The sequence below is a fragment of the Apostichopus japonicus genome, chromosome 9, assembly GCF_037975245.1.
Source record: "Apostichopus japonicus isolate 1M-3 chromosome 9, ASM3797524v1, whole genome shotgun sequence".
NCBI classification, from domain to species: domain Eukaryota; kingdom Metazoa; phylum Echinodermata; class Holothuroidea; order Aspidochirotida; family Stichopodidae; genus Apostichopus; species Apostichopus japonicus.
This window is the reverse complement of record NC_092569.1, coordinates 371706-391675: the sequence shown is the minus strand read 5'-3', so window position 1 is coordinate 391675 and position 19970 is coordinate 371706. Positions and strand designations below refer to the sequence as shown.

Below are 19970 nucleotides of genomic sequence, written 5' to 3'. Positions count from 1 at the left end.
GAGGTGACCAAAAACAAAGATATTTACAACAACATATTAAATGCAACATAAACAACATACTCTATCAGAGAACATTTCCTGTCGCTAATGTCATCAACACAGAATGAGATGGATTACATAGAGGAACAGCATATCACTCTGTTACATAAAGTTATGTTAATATTATTCGGTATGTAATAACATAAACACACAACACTATACATGATGCGATGCCAGCACTTTACAGTTACACCCAGTTTACATGATCACAAGCTCTAGTACTCTTTCAGAATAATACCTAAAGTGAATTATTTCTGGTTGTTAATCATTTCCAAAATGAACATTTTCATCTTCCTTCCCCTTCTCTCTCCACCCAACTTCATTTAAGCTCCCTTCCCCCCCCCTCCCACCCTTCTTCTTTGATCCACACACTCCTGGCCTCATCTTACCCTGTGCTTTTCCAATTGGAAGGTCAGGGTAGGTATGTCTTTGCTGATTGGTTCTAGGTTGCTCAGTTTCTGGGAGGTGATACTAGCCCAGTACATCAGATCGCTGACCACTTGGAAGACACTACGGTATTCACGGTCAAAGTCCGCCTGTCAGGAATAAGACGGGAAAGATGGTAATGACTAAAGAAAGAAGCTAAGATGAAGAGCATATTAATGCAGGTTAGATATGAATATGCATTGAGGAATGCATATTCAATCACATACAGAATAAATATGCATGGTGATTTCATTGAACAAGGAGATTGAACCTGATTAAGTTAACCTTTCTCTGACACATTAAACCTTTGAAAACCAGTTAATAAATGTATTTGGTAAATCTTTCACCAGAGAGGGTCAGTCTTCTGTAAACTACACACATTCAAGATGACAGACTGCTTTGTCTCTGATGAGCAAGCTTGGGCAGCATATTAAGGATTGTACCAATGAAGAAGTGATAACATCCAGTTACTCTTGTATAATCTTCTCTGTAGGGGAAAGAGGGAAGAAATTTGACAATAAATGTGTCAATAAAGATGTCAATGTGTCAATAAAGATGTAACTTGACCGGTTCAATCTCCCTACCAATGAATCTTGTCTGCCATACATCGCAGGATACGCCCTAATATCATCCATTTCACTCAAGGCTTCCTTTACTCTGTGCCTGACGAAATTTGCGTCACCCATGACAACACTCGGTAAATCAAAATAATACTCCGTCAGAGAAGATGGGTTTCCACTCAAGTCAAAGACGGCCTTGCTGGTGTGAACCTTGTCTGGTTCATCTGAGCTTTTCTTGTCCAATGGACGGTATAACCACGGTTTGCTCTGTGCTTCGGACATTTCTTGCCAATCATTCATTCTAGGGTTTGTTGGATTAGGTTGGCTGGATAAAGTTTTCCATTGACTTGCTGTTATGTCAGGTTCCTCCGGCAGCTGAGATGGTGCAACCTTCTCCACTTTGCCATCTTTGGACGAAGAAGAAGGTACTCCTGAGGTTGGTGGCTTATCATCCGACCCTCGGCTCTCGACCCCAAAGTTGATCTCCATTTTGTACAAGGGCGAAGGCTCTACCTCAGCAGGGTTCTTCTTCCTGGCTTTCACAGTCTTCAGTTTTTCAGATTTTGTGGTGGACGTCTCCTCACGTCTTCCGGGATCTTCTCCCGGTCCTTTGCGAAACACTGTTCTAGTGACTGTTGATTTTTTGCTGAAGGAGGTGACTTGAGTTTTGACTGGGAGTGGTGGGATTACCAGCTGTCAGAGAGAGACAAATTGTAACACAGATGATGAGAGAAGGAATCAAAGGTTGATAATATCAAATACAACAATTAGAATTTAAGCTCAAACTGTGCTGGTTCTTCATTCCTTTCCGTTTTTTTTTTTTTCCATCAGTTTCAAATTTTTGGAATGTTTCAACCTGCCAAATTAACCAAACAAGACCTACAACATAAATCATAAGCAGTTTTGGGAGTGAAGTCAGCAAAGTGTCCAAAGCTAGTCAAAATACAATTCCAACCGTTTAAGCTCCCCCTTCCACCCACCCACCTCCAACCCCCCCCCCCCAGAGATTGAAATCACAGGAAGGTAAATAAACATGTCTGAATCAATTTCATTAGATCATAAATATATCATCGCCAAGACATATTCCATTGTAAAAGTAAACACATTTAAAGGCAAATTTCAATGATATGAATACTTTTGACAAAATTTACTTTACTATTTGTGAATTTCAAAGGAAATCATTTTCTAAAAATTAGGTAAGAATTACTTACATACTAATATGATCATGATAAAATTAACATTTTCTTTTCATATTGGAAACTGATAAATTATTGTAATACTTCTGGTAATGAAAAAGGTTTGCAATCAATTTCATATTAAGTTCATCCAAAATTTGGATTCCTTCTAATTGGAAACAGTTGACCATGTCAGAATATTTATCGTACAATTTATCAAGATTGCAATCTTTTCATTTTTCCTCTGTTCTGATCAAATGTGCAATTTTCTTTATGTAATGTTTTACCTGTCACAGCTTCACACAAGATATTTCAATTTGTACATATGAAATATGAAAGTATATCTGGACCAGAATTACAATTAAATACCAAATGATACACGCAGTGCACAATGGAATGTCTCGCAAGTAGAAAAGAGAAATCTATAACGAATATTTGAAAAAGTGGTTGGTGATACAGCATGAGGCAAAGAAAGATAGATATGAGCTCCATTATGAACATAGCAAGACATGTTAGTGTTTGGTTAAGTAGCATGGAGCTTGCAAAACATGCACAACATGTCATGGAAGTTATGAAACATAACAGAAGAAGAAGAAAGGGCGAAGAACATAAAAACAAAGTATGAAGGTAAGAGCTTGAAAATTAATGAAAATGGGTTCCACTATCAACTTTCAGTTATGTTCTCAACATCACAGCCTTAAAAGAAGGACACAAAAGTAAATGGTCTGGTTTATCAACTTGAATGAAAGCTGCCTTGTAAATCACATTATATCTTGATTTCCAAGCAATGACATAATCCACATACTGGCAGAGAATTGTTGGAAAGTGTGCTGACAAATGTCTGACACTTTGTGACCTGTTTAACTGATCTAGCAATTTTTGGTTTAATTTTAGAGTCCCCAATATGTCACACTTGATTTCATGTCTTGATAAGATCTATTCTGTTCCTCTGCAATCCAAACAAACTTTTTATGCTATCCAATATTGAGAAGCAAACACAAAATCAAAACCTTTCAAGAGAAATTGAACAATAAAATTGCCTGCACATGAAATATTTAATAATTTTGACATTTCACATTTTTATGATTTAATTCGCTAAACATTAATCCACAAAACAACTTCAGATATCTATTTTGTTTAACAGGTTTAAATATAGCCTTGAAAATGGACTTACCCAGTGAAAATTGCTTTTAACAAAATTAAAGCAAAATAGTCTGATCATGAATACAAGCAAAAACATCATCATCATCATCATCACCCAAACATTATAAATGAAACCAAGACATGCACCATGGAACATGCTTACCCTAACTTGATTTTGATATTTTTACAACATAACTAAATTTTTCAGGTTTCTCAGTTTGTAAAAAGAAACAAAACAGAAAAAAAAAAAATTAAATTTTTGTGGAAATAGTTTGGTCTTCATCACTAGTTCACTTGAAAATTGAAATCACTACCAAGTGAGAGATTTTTCACAGTACAGTTGGTTAGCTTGAATTCAATACCTAGTTTACATAAGTAAACAGCTATTCAGTAACAAATTCCCAGCACGATATATATTTGAAATCTCAAAATAGGTTTCTAGTAAGGCATCCTAAAAGAAAAGATTGTAAATTTAAAACTTGTGCATAATCCAGATCCTGAGGTAGCTGCAAATTTAGAAATCCCAAATATAAGAATTCACATAGTAAACTTGCTAACTTCAAACTGGTTGTAATATTACAATACAAAATGAATTCCCATGGTAAATTTACTAACTTCAAACTGGTTTTAAGAATACAAAACAACAATACAATTTTAATTCCAATGTCAAAGTTGCTATTAAACTTCACTATTATTTTAATATTCCAAATCTAACCAGTTCTATATACGGTACCAATAACAACGCTATGGAAAACATGGAAATGTGAATACAAATTTAAAAAATGCAAATTGATTGCATTTATTAGTGGTAACATGCACAACTGAAAACAGAGACATAAAAAAAAAGGAAGAGAGAAACAAAAAACCATGCAAGAAAAATGGAAAATATTAGTTTTGTGATTCTGTGATAACCTTACCTGAGGAATACTGCGGGGATGCTTGTGGCAAAGTTATCCGACAAATTTGTTGTGGAAAAAAATACTGAAGAGATTGCGTTGAGGAGAGAGAGAGCTTATGGGCTATAAGAAAGTTAGTAGACACCTGCAGAAAACAACCAGACTGAACCCGACGACGAAAAAATATAAAAATGACCTCATGTTGCAATGATAATGTATTGAGAACCTAACATATCTATCACCACACTAAGAAAAGTGAACGATTTATTTCTTGAACCAAACCAAAGCATTTTCATTGATGCAATTTTTCTTTCTTCTTTCAAATAAATAAATGTATATATGAACCGGCAAAGTCTGTAACATTTTAAAACTAGGTTTATCAAGTATTTAGACCAAAATCATTACAGTAGCTTAAAGAGCAATGAAAGCTGATGTCAAGTTTTTATGGAAAATTCCTAGAAGAAAATCAAACTAAATGATTGCATATGATGTTGAAACTCTTCAAACTATATTTTTATATAAATTTACTCTGAAATTACTGTAGCTTACATGATAGAGGGCAGAGGGAGGGGGGATTGTTATCAATTGTTTTGGGGTTTTTTAATACAAGAAATCAAAGTTTTCAAATTTATATCAGGGTGGCTGACATTTGTCAAATGTGAGACCATTGTGTCTATAGGAAGAGTAATCTTTTCCGTATATTTTTATCATCAAAGGAAAAAAGTATTGTTCCCAACAACTTTTCACAGTATAAAAACATTGGCAAAATGTTTGCAACACCAAGTACAAAGTCACTCACACATTACAAATAAGTAATGAATACAGAAAAAGTATCAACCAAATGCAATATTGGCTCTGTGATGTCAACTTTCAACTTGCCCAAGTCTACAGTAATACTGAGGGAGGGGGAGGGGGGTCATGTGAACTTAAACCTGTTCTAATCTGATGTAAGCATGGACAGCTTTGTGAATAGCAAACTACTGAGCAGACAACACAGCAACACTGACAAGAGACAACTTTATTGCTAGCTACCTTCAAAGCATCTTCAAATATTACATAGCCTCACTGAGACTTCTTAGTACTTTCGTTAATTTATCATTTTAATTTTTGCAAATTTTTCACTGGCACTGAAAAGTGGCTTCATTCAATAAAAAAAACAATCACATTATGTCTTTTTTTTTAAACATCCAATAATGACTACCCCCTTATGATAAGACATACACACTTTCACAGAGTAACTATGAAATTAATAAAATTAATTATATTAAATCAAAAAATTATGAAAAGAAAGAGAAACACACAGACTTAAATCATCTTTATTGATCATCCTAACATTAACATTAACATAAACAAATAAAACTGGTTAAAAGAGAAAAATAAAATGAAATGTTTAATTCAACCACAACCACAGAGTAGTAATATATATATATAAAATATACATGCATACACTACACAGAGAAGGTAAATAACATGATTACATGGATATTAAGTAAACACCACCATATACCCATACACAATTCCAGATCATACAAGAATTGATTACAAAGAGGATAAACACCCTCTTCTTAATGTTAATAAGCCAAAGATCCCACATATATATATATATCTACTAGTATGGTTGCAATTATTAAAGATATTCGCCATTAAGTTTGGACTTTTATTGACCGATAATAAGAAACAACATTCTATTTAAAGACCTACCTTTTTTTATATTGAATTGTTATCAAAACCTTATCAAAATCAGGAAGGTTTCTTCCGCTGCTGGGAAAACTTTCATCGGAGCAGTATTATATATTTCCCTACAAACTGTACCACAGACATTCATTCACATTAAATTTTGTGTTCTTTTCTTAACAGCCTCCCTCTTAATTTGATCCCTGATGAGCTATTTAGTTTTGTTTTCACACACTCCCAGCAACCAACATGAGTTACACTTTTCTCATCAAACCACTGATAAACAAACTGTCAACAAACTTACATCCAAATCTCGTCCTCGTCCAGCTCCTAGGAAACGGTCCACTTTTTCTGTAACCCTGGCAACCAGTTCTTTGTACCTGCTGTTCAGCTTATCTATGTCTTGTCTGACGATTTCTGAACCTTTCTCTTTCCTTTGCCTCTTTGGAGATCTTGAGGGATGGAAGTCTTCAACCTTTCTCTCAAACTGCGATAATATTTCATCAAATACCTATGAACGAATCGTAACGGAACATGTGACAATGGAATACAGTGACGACTGGTGTAAAGTTATAAGTAACATTATACAAACTTTATTCATTTCATATCACATCAATTATGTTTTTTCCCCAAATGGAATCATTCTCCCTCATCTTAATCATCAAACATTTTCACAAAAACTACTCTCTACCACCTCAATTTTATTTTTTCAATCAATTTCATGACTAACATTCATCCAGGAAAGTATTTCTTAAAACTTACTATATTATGTTTTAAACATGATAACATTTTTGTATCATTTTTGGTGACAGTACATATTGACTAGAAGAGGCTCGTTGTTATGTAGCATAATTTGCACAAAATGATGACAAAATGGCCAGAACTTGAAGTGGCATTTTCTAATCTTTAAAACCACTCTAGCTTGTTTAACACTGACATGGAAGAGCCAATACAACAAGGTTTATAGAAACAAATGAAGTCAAATGAATTATTGAAGCATTGTATTGTCATTTTGAGCAATCCCTGGTGGGTTTAGTAAAAATTGCTGGAAACTTGAGATAATAAACTCATAAACCTGATCTGGTCCTCATCAGACCAGTTTCTCAGCTATAATTAATGCTAATATCACCAATAGATGAAATGATTTTATTTTGATACCTCAGCCTGTGAGATGAAGATCTCTCCTCTATCGGTGGTCTGTATTATCCTCGGTTCGTGAGATGCGACCACTTGGTTGAATTCCCTGGCAGCAAGGAGCTGCTGTTGCTGGGTCAGTTTATCCTGAGCGATGTAATCAAACTCCAGGAGAGTCACCTCGGCTTCTGATATCCAGTTACTTTCTCTCGTCAAATGACTCTCAAAATCTTCCAGGGTTTCGCCAGATTTGTCCAATTGGTGTAACCTACAACGAACAATTTAAATCTTGGGTAGTTTGCACATTGATGAATCAATCTACCTTTGACTCAACACTCCTTACCATAAAGTTCACCACCCCCACCCCTACCTGCACCCTCAGCCCAATGACAACCCCTTCATGTTAGTCCATTTTGTTTCTGTACTTCACTTTCTTCATAAACTTGGCACTGTGCTTCTCCAAAATTCAAAGTTGAAAATTCTTCAGAATATTTGTTGTGATGTAAAAGGGACGTAATATTAATCTGAAGTAGCTCTGTAAGTAGAACTACACCAAGCATGTGAGGAAGTCTAACAGTCAATGGGTCACCAGCCACTGCAATCTACTTACTTAAATAATGTACATTGTTGCTTCCTATTGAAGCTAATGAAATGCACATAATTAGATCTAATCAATTCTGTCAAACATTTCTCAAAAGTTTGTTGACTGCTTTACGATACCTCTCTCTTGTCTGTTCACAGATTGCTGTCCATCGGTCATTGAGTTCGTTGACCTGTTTACTCAGTTTCTCAGCATCGTATTCTGTGTGGCCTCCGCATAAATTCTTCAGTCTTCGGGAGTCGTTTACGATTTTATCCATCACAGGTTGAAAGGGCGGGAGAGTTCTCTGCAACTCCTGGAGACACAACATAATAAAGATTATTCCATGTACATCAGACAAATCTTCATCAAACATATCCAGTTTGTGAACTTCTTGCCAGCACTGCAGGAATCTTAAATTGCTGATGACCCTTCACTGTCGACAAGAAGTATGTGATTACAAGCAGCTCAACACTGTATAAAGCATGTATTCAATAGTGGTACTGGAGTCATTGCACATAATCCATCACTGACAATATTTGTAGAGAAGACATTATTATTATCACCATGAGAGAAAGTACCACTCTTTTACCATAACAACCCTCTCAGCAAAAAATCCATGACTTAACAGAAAATACATCACTACCACAATGAAAATGACTGGAAGCAGATGGCAAAGAATTAGTGTTTACACGGGTCCAAAAATCGGGAACCGGGTACCCGAGGGCCATTACCCGTCGGGTATCCGGGTACCCGGAAAAAATTTGTTTACCCTCGTGTATCACGATTTTCAAGAAATTACATATTGGATGCTGTAATAAATGCATTATATTCTCTACTGACAATGTTTTCATGTTCAAATACGTAGGTGTAAGATAAGGTATAAAACCTCCCTCAATAATTTTTATTTGCTTCTGTTTCTTTCATTAACTTGTTAATAAATAAATTATTTAATTATAATTAGCATTACTACTAACATCGCACTGCCGCTGCTGCTTATGCTAGCTCGTGCACGTCTATTGGATCAAACCATGTAGATATCCAATTTAGCTCTTAAACAGTTTTTAATTCTACTACTATCTATTATGCAGGTCCAGGGTTCTCACTAGCCGCGAGATTGCGCGATTCGCGCAATTTGATCGCATTTGGAATAAACGATTAGTAAAAAGCCACTTGCGATTACTATTTTTTAGTTATCCCGTCTATAATCCATAAAGATCGCGTAAAATTCCTTGTCAGCCTTTCCTTCTTTGAAATAAACGAATGAATAAATAATAATTTCTTCCACATGGTAGCCTAACACCACACTGAGTCAATGAGAAATCTAGCTAAGCCTAACCATCTGTTTATTTGCTGGAGATGTGACGCAGTTATAAGACATCCATGGAATACTTTCGTAATTGCTGTTACGTTCGACCACATGGTTGCCTAACACCACACTAAGTCAATGGGGGCAGTCTAGCCTAGCCATCTGTTTATCAGCTGAAATTGTGACGCAGTTATAAGATATCTATGGAAAGCTTTCGTTATTGCTGTTATCTTCGAACACATGGTAGCTTAACAACACACTAAGTCTATGGAAAATCAGCCTAACCATCGGTTTGCAATTTTTTTTTTTAAACAATCACACTTTTCGTAGGCCTATGATTTGGGTAATAAATTAGGAACCGGGTAGTATCGCGTCGAACGGGCCCCTTCGTTATTGCTGTTATCTTCTACCACATTGTAGCCTAACACCACACTAAGTCAATGGGAAATCTGCCTAACCGTCGGTTTGCCAATTTTTTTTTTTTTTAAATCACACTTTGCTTAGGATTCGGGTAATAAATTAGGAACCGGGTAGTATCACGTCGGGCGGGTACCCGGGTACCCGGATAACCCGTGCAAACACTACAAAGAATGTCTTAAACTTGTCAGTTGAACCTGTCTAAACAAAATTTACACAATATTAGAAAGGAACTGTGAGACGAACCTGGACTTTCTCGTCATAAACTTGAAGTTGGTTGAGGTCAGAGGGCATCGGTGTATGCCTCAAGAGTGCCCTCTCACAACTCTCTATGAACTCCAGTGCCCTTTCATAGTCTGGTAAATGTGTCTGGAGTATGGACGCCCTGAAGATGAAAAGAAAGGAAAAGAACTTTTTTCATATTTCGAATTGTAATAATTCACTGATGATGTCATTACTGTTAGTTACAATGAAAGAAGCTATCAGCCTACATTTGTAACAGGAAACTGATTATTTTAAGCATCTGAGCACAAGACTTGTAAGCCTAAGGTTACTAATTTGAATCCCATTCTAGGCAAGGATTTCTTTAATCAATCAAAAGAATGAAGGACAGTAGGATAATTTATGCTTTGACATAAACCAGTTATATACTGTCTAGGAGCAATAATATCATGACAAGCTAACCATGATGTAACCAAAGCTTTAACACAGCTGATCTCAAAATACACATCATTTCCAACATTGATAATTTCAAGATTGAATCAGGCAAAGAATGTATTTATTGTGACAGTCTTTTCGTGGATAAGAACCACAATAGATTTATAATAATTTGAGGTTGTTTATCTGTTAGAAAAATGACTGCAAAAGAACAAAAACAGGAAGTACATGACAACTACCTTCCAACCAATGACATATATCTAACAAACAGACTTGTCTTACCTTGTTACATCTTACCTCTTACATCTAACAAACAGACTTGTCTTACCTTGTTACATCTTACCTCTTACCTCTTACCTATTACCTCTTACCTCTTACATCTAACAAACAGACTCGTCTTAAATTGTTACCTCTTACATCTTACCTCTAACAAACAGACTTGTCTTACCTTGTTACATCTTACCTCTTACCTCTTACATCTAACAAACAGACTCGTCTTACCTTGTTACCTCTTACATCTTACCTCTAACAAACAGACTCGTCTTACCTTGTTACATCTTACCTCTTACCTCTCACCTCTCACCTCTTACCTCATACCTCTTACATCTTACCTCTAACAAACAGACTTGTCTTACCTTGTTACATCTTACCTCTTACCTATTACCTCTTACCTCTTACATCTAACAAACAGACTCGTCTTACCTTGTTACCTCTTACATCTTACCTCTAACAAACAGACTCGTCTTACCTTGTTACATCTTACCTCTTACCTCTCACCTCTCACCTCTCACCTCTTACCTCATACCTCTTACATCTTACATCTAACAAACAGACTTGTCTTACCTTGTTACATCTTACCTCTTACCTCTTACCTCTTACATCTAACAAACAGACTCGTCTTACCTTGTTACCTCTTACATCTTACCTCTAACAAACAGACTCGTCTTACCTTGTTACATCTTACCTCTTACCTCTTACCTCTTACATCTAACAAACAGACTTGTCTTACCTTGTTACATCTTACATCTTACCTCTAACAAACAGACTTGTCTTACCTTGTTACATCTTACCTCTTACCTATTACCTCTTACCTCTTACATCTAACAAACAGACTTGTCTTACCTTGTTACATCTTACCTCTTACCTATTACCTCTTACCTCTTACATCTAACAAACAGACTTGTCTTACCTTGTTACATCTTACATCTTACCTCTAACAAACAGACTTGTCTTACCTTGTTACATCTTACATCTTACCTCTAACAAACAGACTTGTCTTACCTTGTTACATCTTACATCTTACCTCTAACAAACAGACTTGTCTTACCTTGTTACATCTTACCTCTTACCTATTACCTCTTACCTCTTACATTTTACCTCTTACCTCTTACATCTAACAAACAAACTTGTCTTACCTTGTCACAAGCTGATCAGATTTCTTTAGGGTGTCTGTCCAGTCTTGTTGCATCTCTTTGACTTTCTCTGTTATCTCTTTAGGTAACACAACTCCTGATTCCTGTAGTCTTTCATACTCTGATAGGATCTCATCATGAATATTCACGTTTTCCTTGACTCTGTCTGCATTTGCCTGAAGAAACCAAAGATATATCGCGCATTTAAAATACTTAATTTTTGTGCTTCAGCTCAGAGTTCCACAGAATTCCAGAGAAATAACAAACATGACAGAACGAAAAAGAGTTTCCTGGTCTTGATGTCGAGGTCCCTTCCCTTAATTTCCTTCTCATGATTCTGGAATTAGCTCAGACTAAGGAGACGCGTAACAAACTTTGCGAGAATCATGATATTTCTCACATTCCGTAATTGGTTAATGAGTAGCCCAACAAGTACATATGTAACCACACTTCACCCTCATTACCTCCAACACATCCACCTAAATCTCTTCTTTTAACATCATCTATAACAATTAAGGATTTGGGATGATCATGGCATTATTTCAACAAGGTTAACAACTAGGTAGAAGCACATCATTGTAAACTCTCTCCAAACATAAATAGTTTTACCTGATCTGTTCGCAACGCCTCAAGAGCCTCGTTATCAGTCCGAGGGAGTGGCGTTTCATCTCTGTTACTAAGCTCCTCTTTCTCCTCCTTCAGCACTCCCATAAATTTATCAAGACCTTCCAGAAAGCTTGGTCCACCATCAAGCTCACTCAAGGGAACTAGAAAAATTAAAAACAGAGACAGAAACACATTTAGAACTATACAAATGCTATACACAAGGGGTGTTGACTACTTAATAAGCCATTATTGGGTTCATTTACTTTGTAACAGTCTACAGTTAGAACTTTTGATATTTGGAAATATTTCTAACAGAATCTTATGTTAGACATGTGAAATATAATTAAATATAAGATGTAAATTCACTGTGAATCCAATTGAACACAGAAATTATTTACACTATGAAAGACTTATATACCAAGTCCATGTTGCAATGAATGCAGAAATGGTTCATAAAATGTATAAATAAGTTACAATGTAATATGCAAATGGTAAGGATTCTAATTCAAGGCAGGAATTGTAATGTTAACTGTACATTGTAGTTGCTTCAACTCATATGTGTAATTGTTCACAGAATGAATGACTTGATCTATCAAAACCAATATACAAGTGACAATGATTCCACTTTAACACAGAAATTAATACTGGAATGTATGACTTTATAACCTAGCAGTAGTTTCAATAAATGTAAAGCTTACCAGGTTTCTGGTTGCTCTCCTCCATTATCTGATCAAAATTGTCCATCTCTTCCAGGAGATCTTGACTGAGGGCATCAGTCTGTTTGGGAGATTCTGAATCTTCATCCTCCATCTCCGTAACATTTTGCTCCAGACCGTGAGGAGCATCTTCTGGACCTACCAGAGGAACACTTCTCTGAGGAGGTATTGGAATGTTATCTATCCTCTCTTCCATAGAAATGGCGCCCTCTCTTGTGAGGTCGCTTTCCTCTTTCACTGCAGGAAGAATCTTTACTTGGCCATCAAAGTTCTCTGAAGAAAGTAACTTTTCTTCCTCTGTTAATATCTGAGACATAATCATCTCTTGTAATGTTCTGTCTGGCAATAACTGGCTTGTCTTTTCAGCTGAAGGTGTCTGACCATCATCATATGTTGGCATCACCCCATCTGATGGAGCAGATTCTACAATCTCAAGATCCTGAGTTTTCCGTGGTGGAGACTGCTCTTCTTCTGCAACAGGGCTTGAATCATCAATGTCTGTCACAGACTTAGTAGGTATACCTCTGTCCTTACTTGATGGACTGATATTCTCATCTTGAGTTTTCCGTGGTGGAGACTGCTCATCTTCTGCAACAGGGCTTGAATCATCATTGTCTGTCACAGACTTAGTAGGTATACGTCTGTCGTTGCTTGATGGACTGATATTCTCACTGGTGGTTGGTTCAGCCGACACCTTGCTCACCGTAGGGAGCGCTGTTGGTTTTTTATCCTGATACTCAACAGATGACACCCTTTCCTGATGTGGATCCAAATTTTCCATGTCAGTGTCTTGTGGGACTTCATCTGACCCTCTAAATGTAGAATCCAATGCCATACCAGGAGAGGAATCTACTGGTGTGGTATTCAATTCAATGGTCAACGTAGGTGGGACTATTTCAGAGTCAATTATTTCAGTTGGATCTAAGGAAAACTTTGATTTACCTGGATCTTCCGATCCCACTACTGACACCGGTAGAACCTGCTGAGAAGACCTCTGTGGGTCTCTGTGCTCCATGGCTTCTCCTCCGGGTGAATATTCTGGACTAATAGATGAAGTTTCATCTTCATCTATAAACAACGGAGACGATTCTTGTTCGGAGGTGATTTGCCTTGTTTCGAGACTGGTAACTGACGGTGGTAATATTTCAGAATCTACAATTCCTGCTTGATCACCATCTGCTGATGAAGTAGGTTTACTCTCAATTTCAAATCCCACTGCTGACACCAGTGATTCAGTTTGGAGTGATCCCTTGGTGTCTCTCTCTGCAACAGGATCTCCTTGTTTACTGATTGATGGTAACATTTCCTCATCTATGTACAATTGGAATGGGTCTTCTTCTGTGGTGTCTTTGTGGCTTTCAAGGCTAGAAACAACAGGTGAACTTGTTTCTTCCATCGGTGGACTATCTCCAAATTTATCTGGCTTTCTCTGATGACTAGCGTTCTCCAGATCGACCTCCATTTGCTCCGGTTCTATATCCATTTGTTCTGGATCTGCCTGTACTTGCTCAGGCTCAGGGCTACCATGACTTCTGACAAAAGTGGTCGGGGAATCACGAGAAGCAGCATTCTCTTGGGCTTTATCCCTCATTTCAAACTCGTAAAGACGTTGTTGGGTTGGATCTTCTTGTAATGGAGATTGCACAATCCTTGACAGGAGGAAGCTCTCCTGACTAACGGATCTCTGATTTGGGTCAGCTGCTAGCCTACCGTCATCTACCGTCACTTTGGAGGACTGAATCTGTAGCTTCATTACCCTAGAAGAAGACGATTCCATTTGACCTGACTGCGGACTGAGATTCTCTTCTGTATCAGCTGCTACATCTGGCTGGAAAGATGATGAGATTAGGTGAGTAGGAGGAGTACTCCCATCCTGCATCAGCATTAGTCTCCTAGGATCATCCGTTCCCATTGCTCCCATTGCCTGACTCTCAACATGAGACTGAGAGGACACAAGATGCACCCTTAGCTGTGACCTTTGTCCATTTATCTCCATCTCTTGTTGATAGGAACTCTGATTGGTCGCATCCATACCAGGTGGAATGAAGGTTAATGGTAATGTAGTCTGTTGTTCCTGTCTTCCTGTACCTCGTACATCTAAAGACAAAGAAGGATGTTGTACGTCTCTTCCGCCTCCAAGCTCGTACTCCTGCTGCAAGCTGCGAGCAGCAACCTTCTTAGACGAGGTGGTCACCATGGTAACAGAACTGCTCTTGACCTGTCTCCCTTCCAGAGTGGTTGGTGAATCTTTCCTTCCTAACATGTTCATCAACTCATCATACTCTGGTGGTGCTGCTCCTGCCTGGAACTCTTGCTGCTGCTGTGTGACTTGCACTTGACTCTTTAGAAATGTCTCCGAGGATCTCATGAAACTGTCCACTTCGGGAGATTTGGAAGGATCAGCCAGTCGTTGTTCTACCTCTCTAAACTTGGCTGCTAAATCCTCGTCCATGACAAAACCTGATGGTTGTAATTGCACTTGATAAGATGAAGGCAAAGGTTTATCCATAGAAATAGGAATGCTTGCTGAAACAGTTCTCTCTTCTCCCTTTCTCTCTCTGTCGGGTTGTGTTTCTAAGCTACGTCCTAAGGGCTGTTCGCTCTCTGTATCCGGGGACTTTCTCCTGCGTCCGAGTCGAGGGGGCACTACTGGCTTTGTAGGTTGTGACAGACTTGTAGGAGATAACTGATCCTGTGGCTGGTGACCACTTTCTGGTGAACTCTGGACTGGAGACTTAAACTACCAAGAAAGAACAGTAAAACAATGATAGAAGTGACTTGTCTGGAAGTTATATTTATATCACCAATTAGTTCTTTATTACAGCTTTGTAGATGCTTCAATAGCTATGTGTCTATATAGCTTTACACCTACATAGCTATACAGCTACGTGTCTAGGTAGCTATATACCTATGTGTCTATATAGCTTTACACCTACATAGCTATACAGCTACGTGTCTAGGTAGCTATATACCTATGTGTCTATATAGCTATATACCTATGTGTCTATGTAGCTATATACCAATGTGTCTATGTAGCTACTTTAAGATCACTATAGATCAACTGTATGTGATACCATGCAGCAATGCTGGAAATAAAAAATTGTGTACTTGATATTTTGCTTTTCTCTTCCTCAAAGCATGCCTGTTGATTTCACACTCACTCACCCAAACAAATAAAGTTTGATTAGATGGCTCAAACTGGCATACTAAAATATATTAACCTTGGCAATAGAGTATAAAGAACATCAGCAATGAATGGCCTCAAACTAAAGCACACTAAAATTGCTAGGATTCCAAGCCTCCAAATACAACAGCCAACCAAATTTGTACAAATTTACTTCACCCAGATAAGAAGAACAAGAGAAGTAATATAGGAATGACAATAAAAGTTAAATTTGGGGCTGTGTTAGAGTCTTTCCAAAATACTTTTGACCCAATACACCAGACGGTAAATAAAGTTTGTAAAGTACAAACCTGCTCCAAATGTGTCAGCTTGTATTTCTCCAGCCCAAGCCCGACTTGTTGTTGACTGTGGAATGTCTGCAACTCTGTCTGCTTAGCTCTGCACACAATGATTAGTTGGTCGTATTGTATCTTAATTCTGTTAATAAGACAGTAAACAGAGCAAGATGAGTGAAAATGGGATCAATGCAGTTGCTGTCTGTATCTAGAACATTTTTAAAGTAAAGTAAAGTAAAGTAAAATTTATTGATATTCATCATAAAATGACAATATAATAAAATGGACTACAGCATCTCAAAAATAGGTTAAAAAAAGTTATCTATGTATCATACAATTCAAAGCCTTAATATTTCTAGGTAAAAATGATCGCCTAAACCGTTCTGTCCGCATACGTGGGATCGTGTAAAATCTACATGGTTTCATGTAAAAATCAAAGAGAGGGTGATCGGAATCCTTGACTATAGAGGAAGCACACTGACATATGATACGATCAATAAAATCATCAAGTGATGGTAGAATAGAACTTGATGGATTTATTCAAGTAGTCTAATTGTCCTTTAGACCAGGATGATAACCAAACTGGGCAACAGTACACAAGGAAAGACAACACCATTGTCTGAAAAAGCCAAAGCTGCTTTTACACAATGTCATAAAACAACGCTAGAGTTAGTCATGAAACACAACAGGCTGCATTTAATGTATTTAAGGTTCCTTGCAAGATTTCTCCATTTCCAAATTTTTTACTCAGTTTAATATATGACAGACTTAGTTTCAAGCCATCCTTACAAGCTAAACTTTGTTATGGATAAAAGGCACTAAAAGAAATGACAGCTACCTCTATTGTCCAAATGATTAACCGGCTTGGAAGGCAGCCATAATAAGAATGCAGATATACATGTGTGGAAGGGAATGGGTTGTAGCTTTACGCTCCATGTTGGGTGATGTTTATCTCAATTTAGATTTGTTTCAACACTTTGAGATGAGGAAAAATTTGGCATACTCCTGAAGTTATACATCAAGTTATTCCATTGGTGATGTAGGGGAATGTTGTATCCTTAGGGGGTCATTGTAGCTTGGGGGGGGAACATTGTATCCTTAGGGGGTCATTGTAGCCAGCCAATAGACCACTGTTGATATATTTATTGGCTGATACAAATTATTTCAATGCCTGTGTCTAGTAATTAATGCAAACATGTTTTTTACTTGCTCTAATAAATGAAAAACTAAGAAGACAGAAACCTGTGTGACAGCTCGATTGCTTCTGAATTTGGAGGTGGGATCACAAAACAGACTCCAGGAGCAACACCTTCCCTTCCATTTTGTGTCTTCACTCTCCAGTTCATCCGATTGGAATTGTCTAGCAGAGCACATGTTTGGCCTCGGCCAATGGAGAGCTGTACAGGAATGACAAGAAAGTTGGTAAGAAAGCGAGAAAATGAGAACACTGAACAGATCAAACTTATCATCTTTGTGCAGTCGATTCAGAATGATGAGATGTCAAAGATTATTTTAATATTAAAGTTGAAGACATCAAGTTTAAAGTTCATTTGAGAATGAACAGTCTCACAGCTAGAAATGAAACTGTGTGCGAAACAAGCCTTATGCCATCTGCCTGCAGGAGCTGCAAGAGGCTGCAGGAGATGCAAGCCCTGCAGCCTCCTACTATGGAAATAGTGCCTGATTTTAGACTATAACCATTCAACAAATTCTGTTCTCTGATTTAATTTGAATAAAATACAGTCCTTGCAAGTTTGTTCTTTCATAATAGGGACCAAAGAATATGGTTTTGAGAAAACTAACCTGAAAGTTTTGATAATCACACACAGCTTTGACAGGTGTGGCCATTGTTACAGGTCGTCTCCTGTCTTTAAGTGGTACGACCCTATGACTTCTGACCTGGAGGTCATTGACCACTACCCTGTATTCCTCAAGACGGTCCTGTACCATCTGATTTCAGAGAGAAACCATCAAAAAAAAAAACAAGGATGATAGAAAGATAGAGGATATCAGAGATGGATACAAAAAAGCAAGACCAAAAGTAATATGAGAAACATACCTTATAAGGAAGTATTATCCCTAAATGAAGCATGCTATAATTTGATAGAAAATCTGAAATGTAATTACCTGGGGGTTCTGATTCTCAATATTAGACATATTAGAGGATTCAATTAGACATTTAAATGCTTTAAGCGGGGCAGTAAAATACTTCTTGAAATTTGAGTATCAGTGACCATTATTTGACTTCTTAGCATATTCTAGCATATCATATTTTTCAAGGATCTATCCTGTGAAGCATTAAGAAGCATCGCTTTGATGATAACAAAATTGGTCAGTCTCTGTTACAGTAAATATTCACAACACAAGGTTTTCAAACAAATGCTTTATATACCAAGACATAAAGCTTTGAATTATCATCAGACAATTGTTATCATTTTCAAAGCATTCTGGGCCTTTTTTAGCATAGCTACCAAAGTTTGCAGTTGTGATAAAAGTGCCTTTAATATTAATAAATATTCATAAATAATAATAATGTAGAAATTGCAGTTGATTGATATTGCATATAAGTCATTGATATCAATGGAATTTTATTACAAGCCAACTGAATTATTTAGATTAAGAGGTTTAAAAGTAGAAACTACAAACCTGGAGACAATTTAACAGAAATGACAGCTGAGGAAAGGAAAGGAAAGGAAAGGTGGTGGATAGACTTACCTTGACCTGATCAAACAGTCTCTTGGAAGACTCGGCTGTTAGATCAGTTCGATTCACCTTCTCATTAAGGTAAGCCAGTTGTCTATTCATCCAGGCCTCGCTCTCATAACAGTCGGAGAAGAACTAAGAGAATATTGAAAACATTAACTTCAAATTACAGCTTTTAAAAAAGAATTCCAGTAAACTGTGAAAATATGAGTAGCACTAATAAATACTTTGTTACATACTAAGTTAACTTTTCAAGATTTTGACCTATATTTTAACAATTTTCCTGAATGGAAATTGTGAATTGCTTGCAAAAATATCAATAACAGCCATCTCCCAATTTTAGCATGTTTTACATTCCTACAAATTTCCAAACGGAAAGTGTCAATAAGTTTGATCATCTTCACTTCATTGACACGACACTCTAGACATGGAGTTGTCCCTGTTTATAGTCTGTGTCGGAACAGATGCTTGGACAAAGGCATTTAAAAAATATGTAAAACATTTGAAGATTGGTGACTCTTGGTTTGTCAGTTCTACCAGTTAGGGGTAATAATAACAACTTTGTACATATACAAAATAAATTGTGCCTCAAGAATTCTTAAACCTTAGAAAGATGTATTTTATATATAAAACTGAATGTGTGAGATATGATAATGACTGAACTGAAAGAATATAACGAGCTGAGTCCTAACGAACGAGATAGCATGGTTATATCAATGGCTGAAGCAATGTGTGTTTGAGTGGCTAACATAAATGTTGATCTTAAGTTAAACAGTTAAAAGCAAATACTGAGAGGTAGTAAGGGTTAATTTATAAAAACAATATAAAACCAAATAGACAGAAAAATGACTTATGAGAAATAACAAAAAACGTGCAAAGACACTCACCATCGAGAAGTGGGAAGAAGAAGAACGCATATCCACGGCATGACAGTGCACTGACAGAGGTTCACTCAATGGCATAAAAAATGGGTGTTCTACGCAAAAATGATGCTCTGTGGGGAATTAGGTAGCACTGGTACATTGCATGCATCAGGTATCCTTAGTACTATAGACTTTAATAGT

The 19970-nt window shown here is 37.0% G+C and overlaps 1 protein-coding gene across 14 annotated transcripts in view; it reads right to left on the bottom strand.

The window, feature by feature from the left end:
• Window positions 1–19970, bottom strand: part of LOC139973076 (uncharacterized) — a 293321-nt gene that overhangs the window by 203465 nt on the left and 69886 nt on the right. For 10 of the 14 annotated variants that reach the window (XM_071979459.1, XM_071979458.1, XM_071979453.1 and 7 more), the window contains 13 exons: window positions 18919–19041; window positions 18007–18153; window positions 17446–17600; window positions 16219–16345; window positions 12727–15484; window positions 12032–12189; window positions 11426–11598; window positions 9600–9738; window positions 7768–7943; window positions 7072–7315; window positions 6218–6424; window positions 1050–1718; window positions 429–575 (listed from right to left, as the gene is read on the bottom strand). In XM_071979459.1, coding sequence (XP_071835560.1) covers window positions 429–575; window positions 1050–1718; window positions 6218–6424; window positions 7072–7315; window positions 7768–7943; window positions 9600–9738; window positions 11426–11598; window positions 12032–12189; window positions 12727–15484; window positions 16219–16345; window positions 17446–17600; window positions 18007–18153; window positions 18919–19041 — 5223 coding nt within the window. The remainder of the gene's footprint in view (window positions 1–428; window positions 576–1049; window positions 1719–6217; window positions 6425–7071; window positions 7316–7767; window positions 7944–9599; window positions 9739–11425; window positions 11599–12031; window positions 12190–12726; window positions 15485–16218; window positions 16346–17445; window positions 17601–18006; window positions 18154–18918; window positions 19042–19970) is intronic. The other 4 variants (XM_071979463.1, XM_071979465.1, XM_071979462.1 and 1 more) reach the window with 3 other exon arrangements.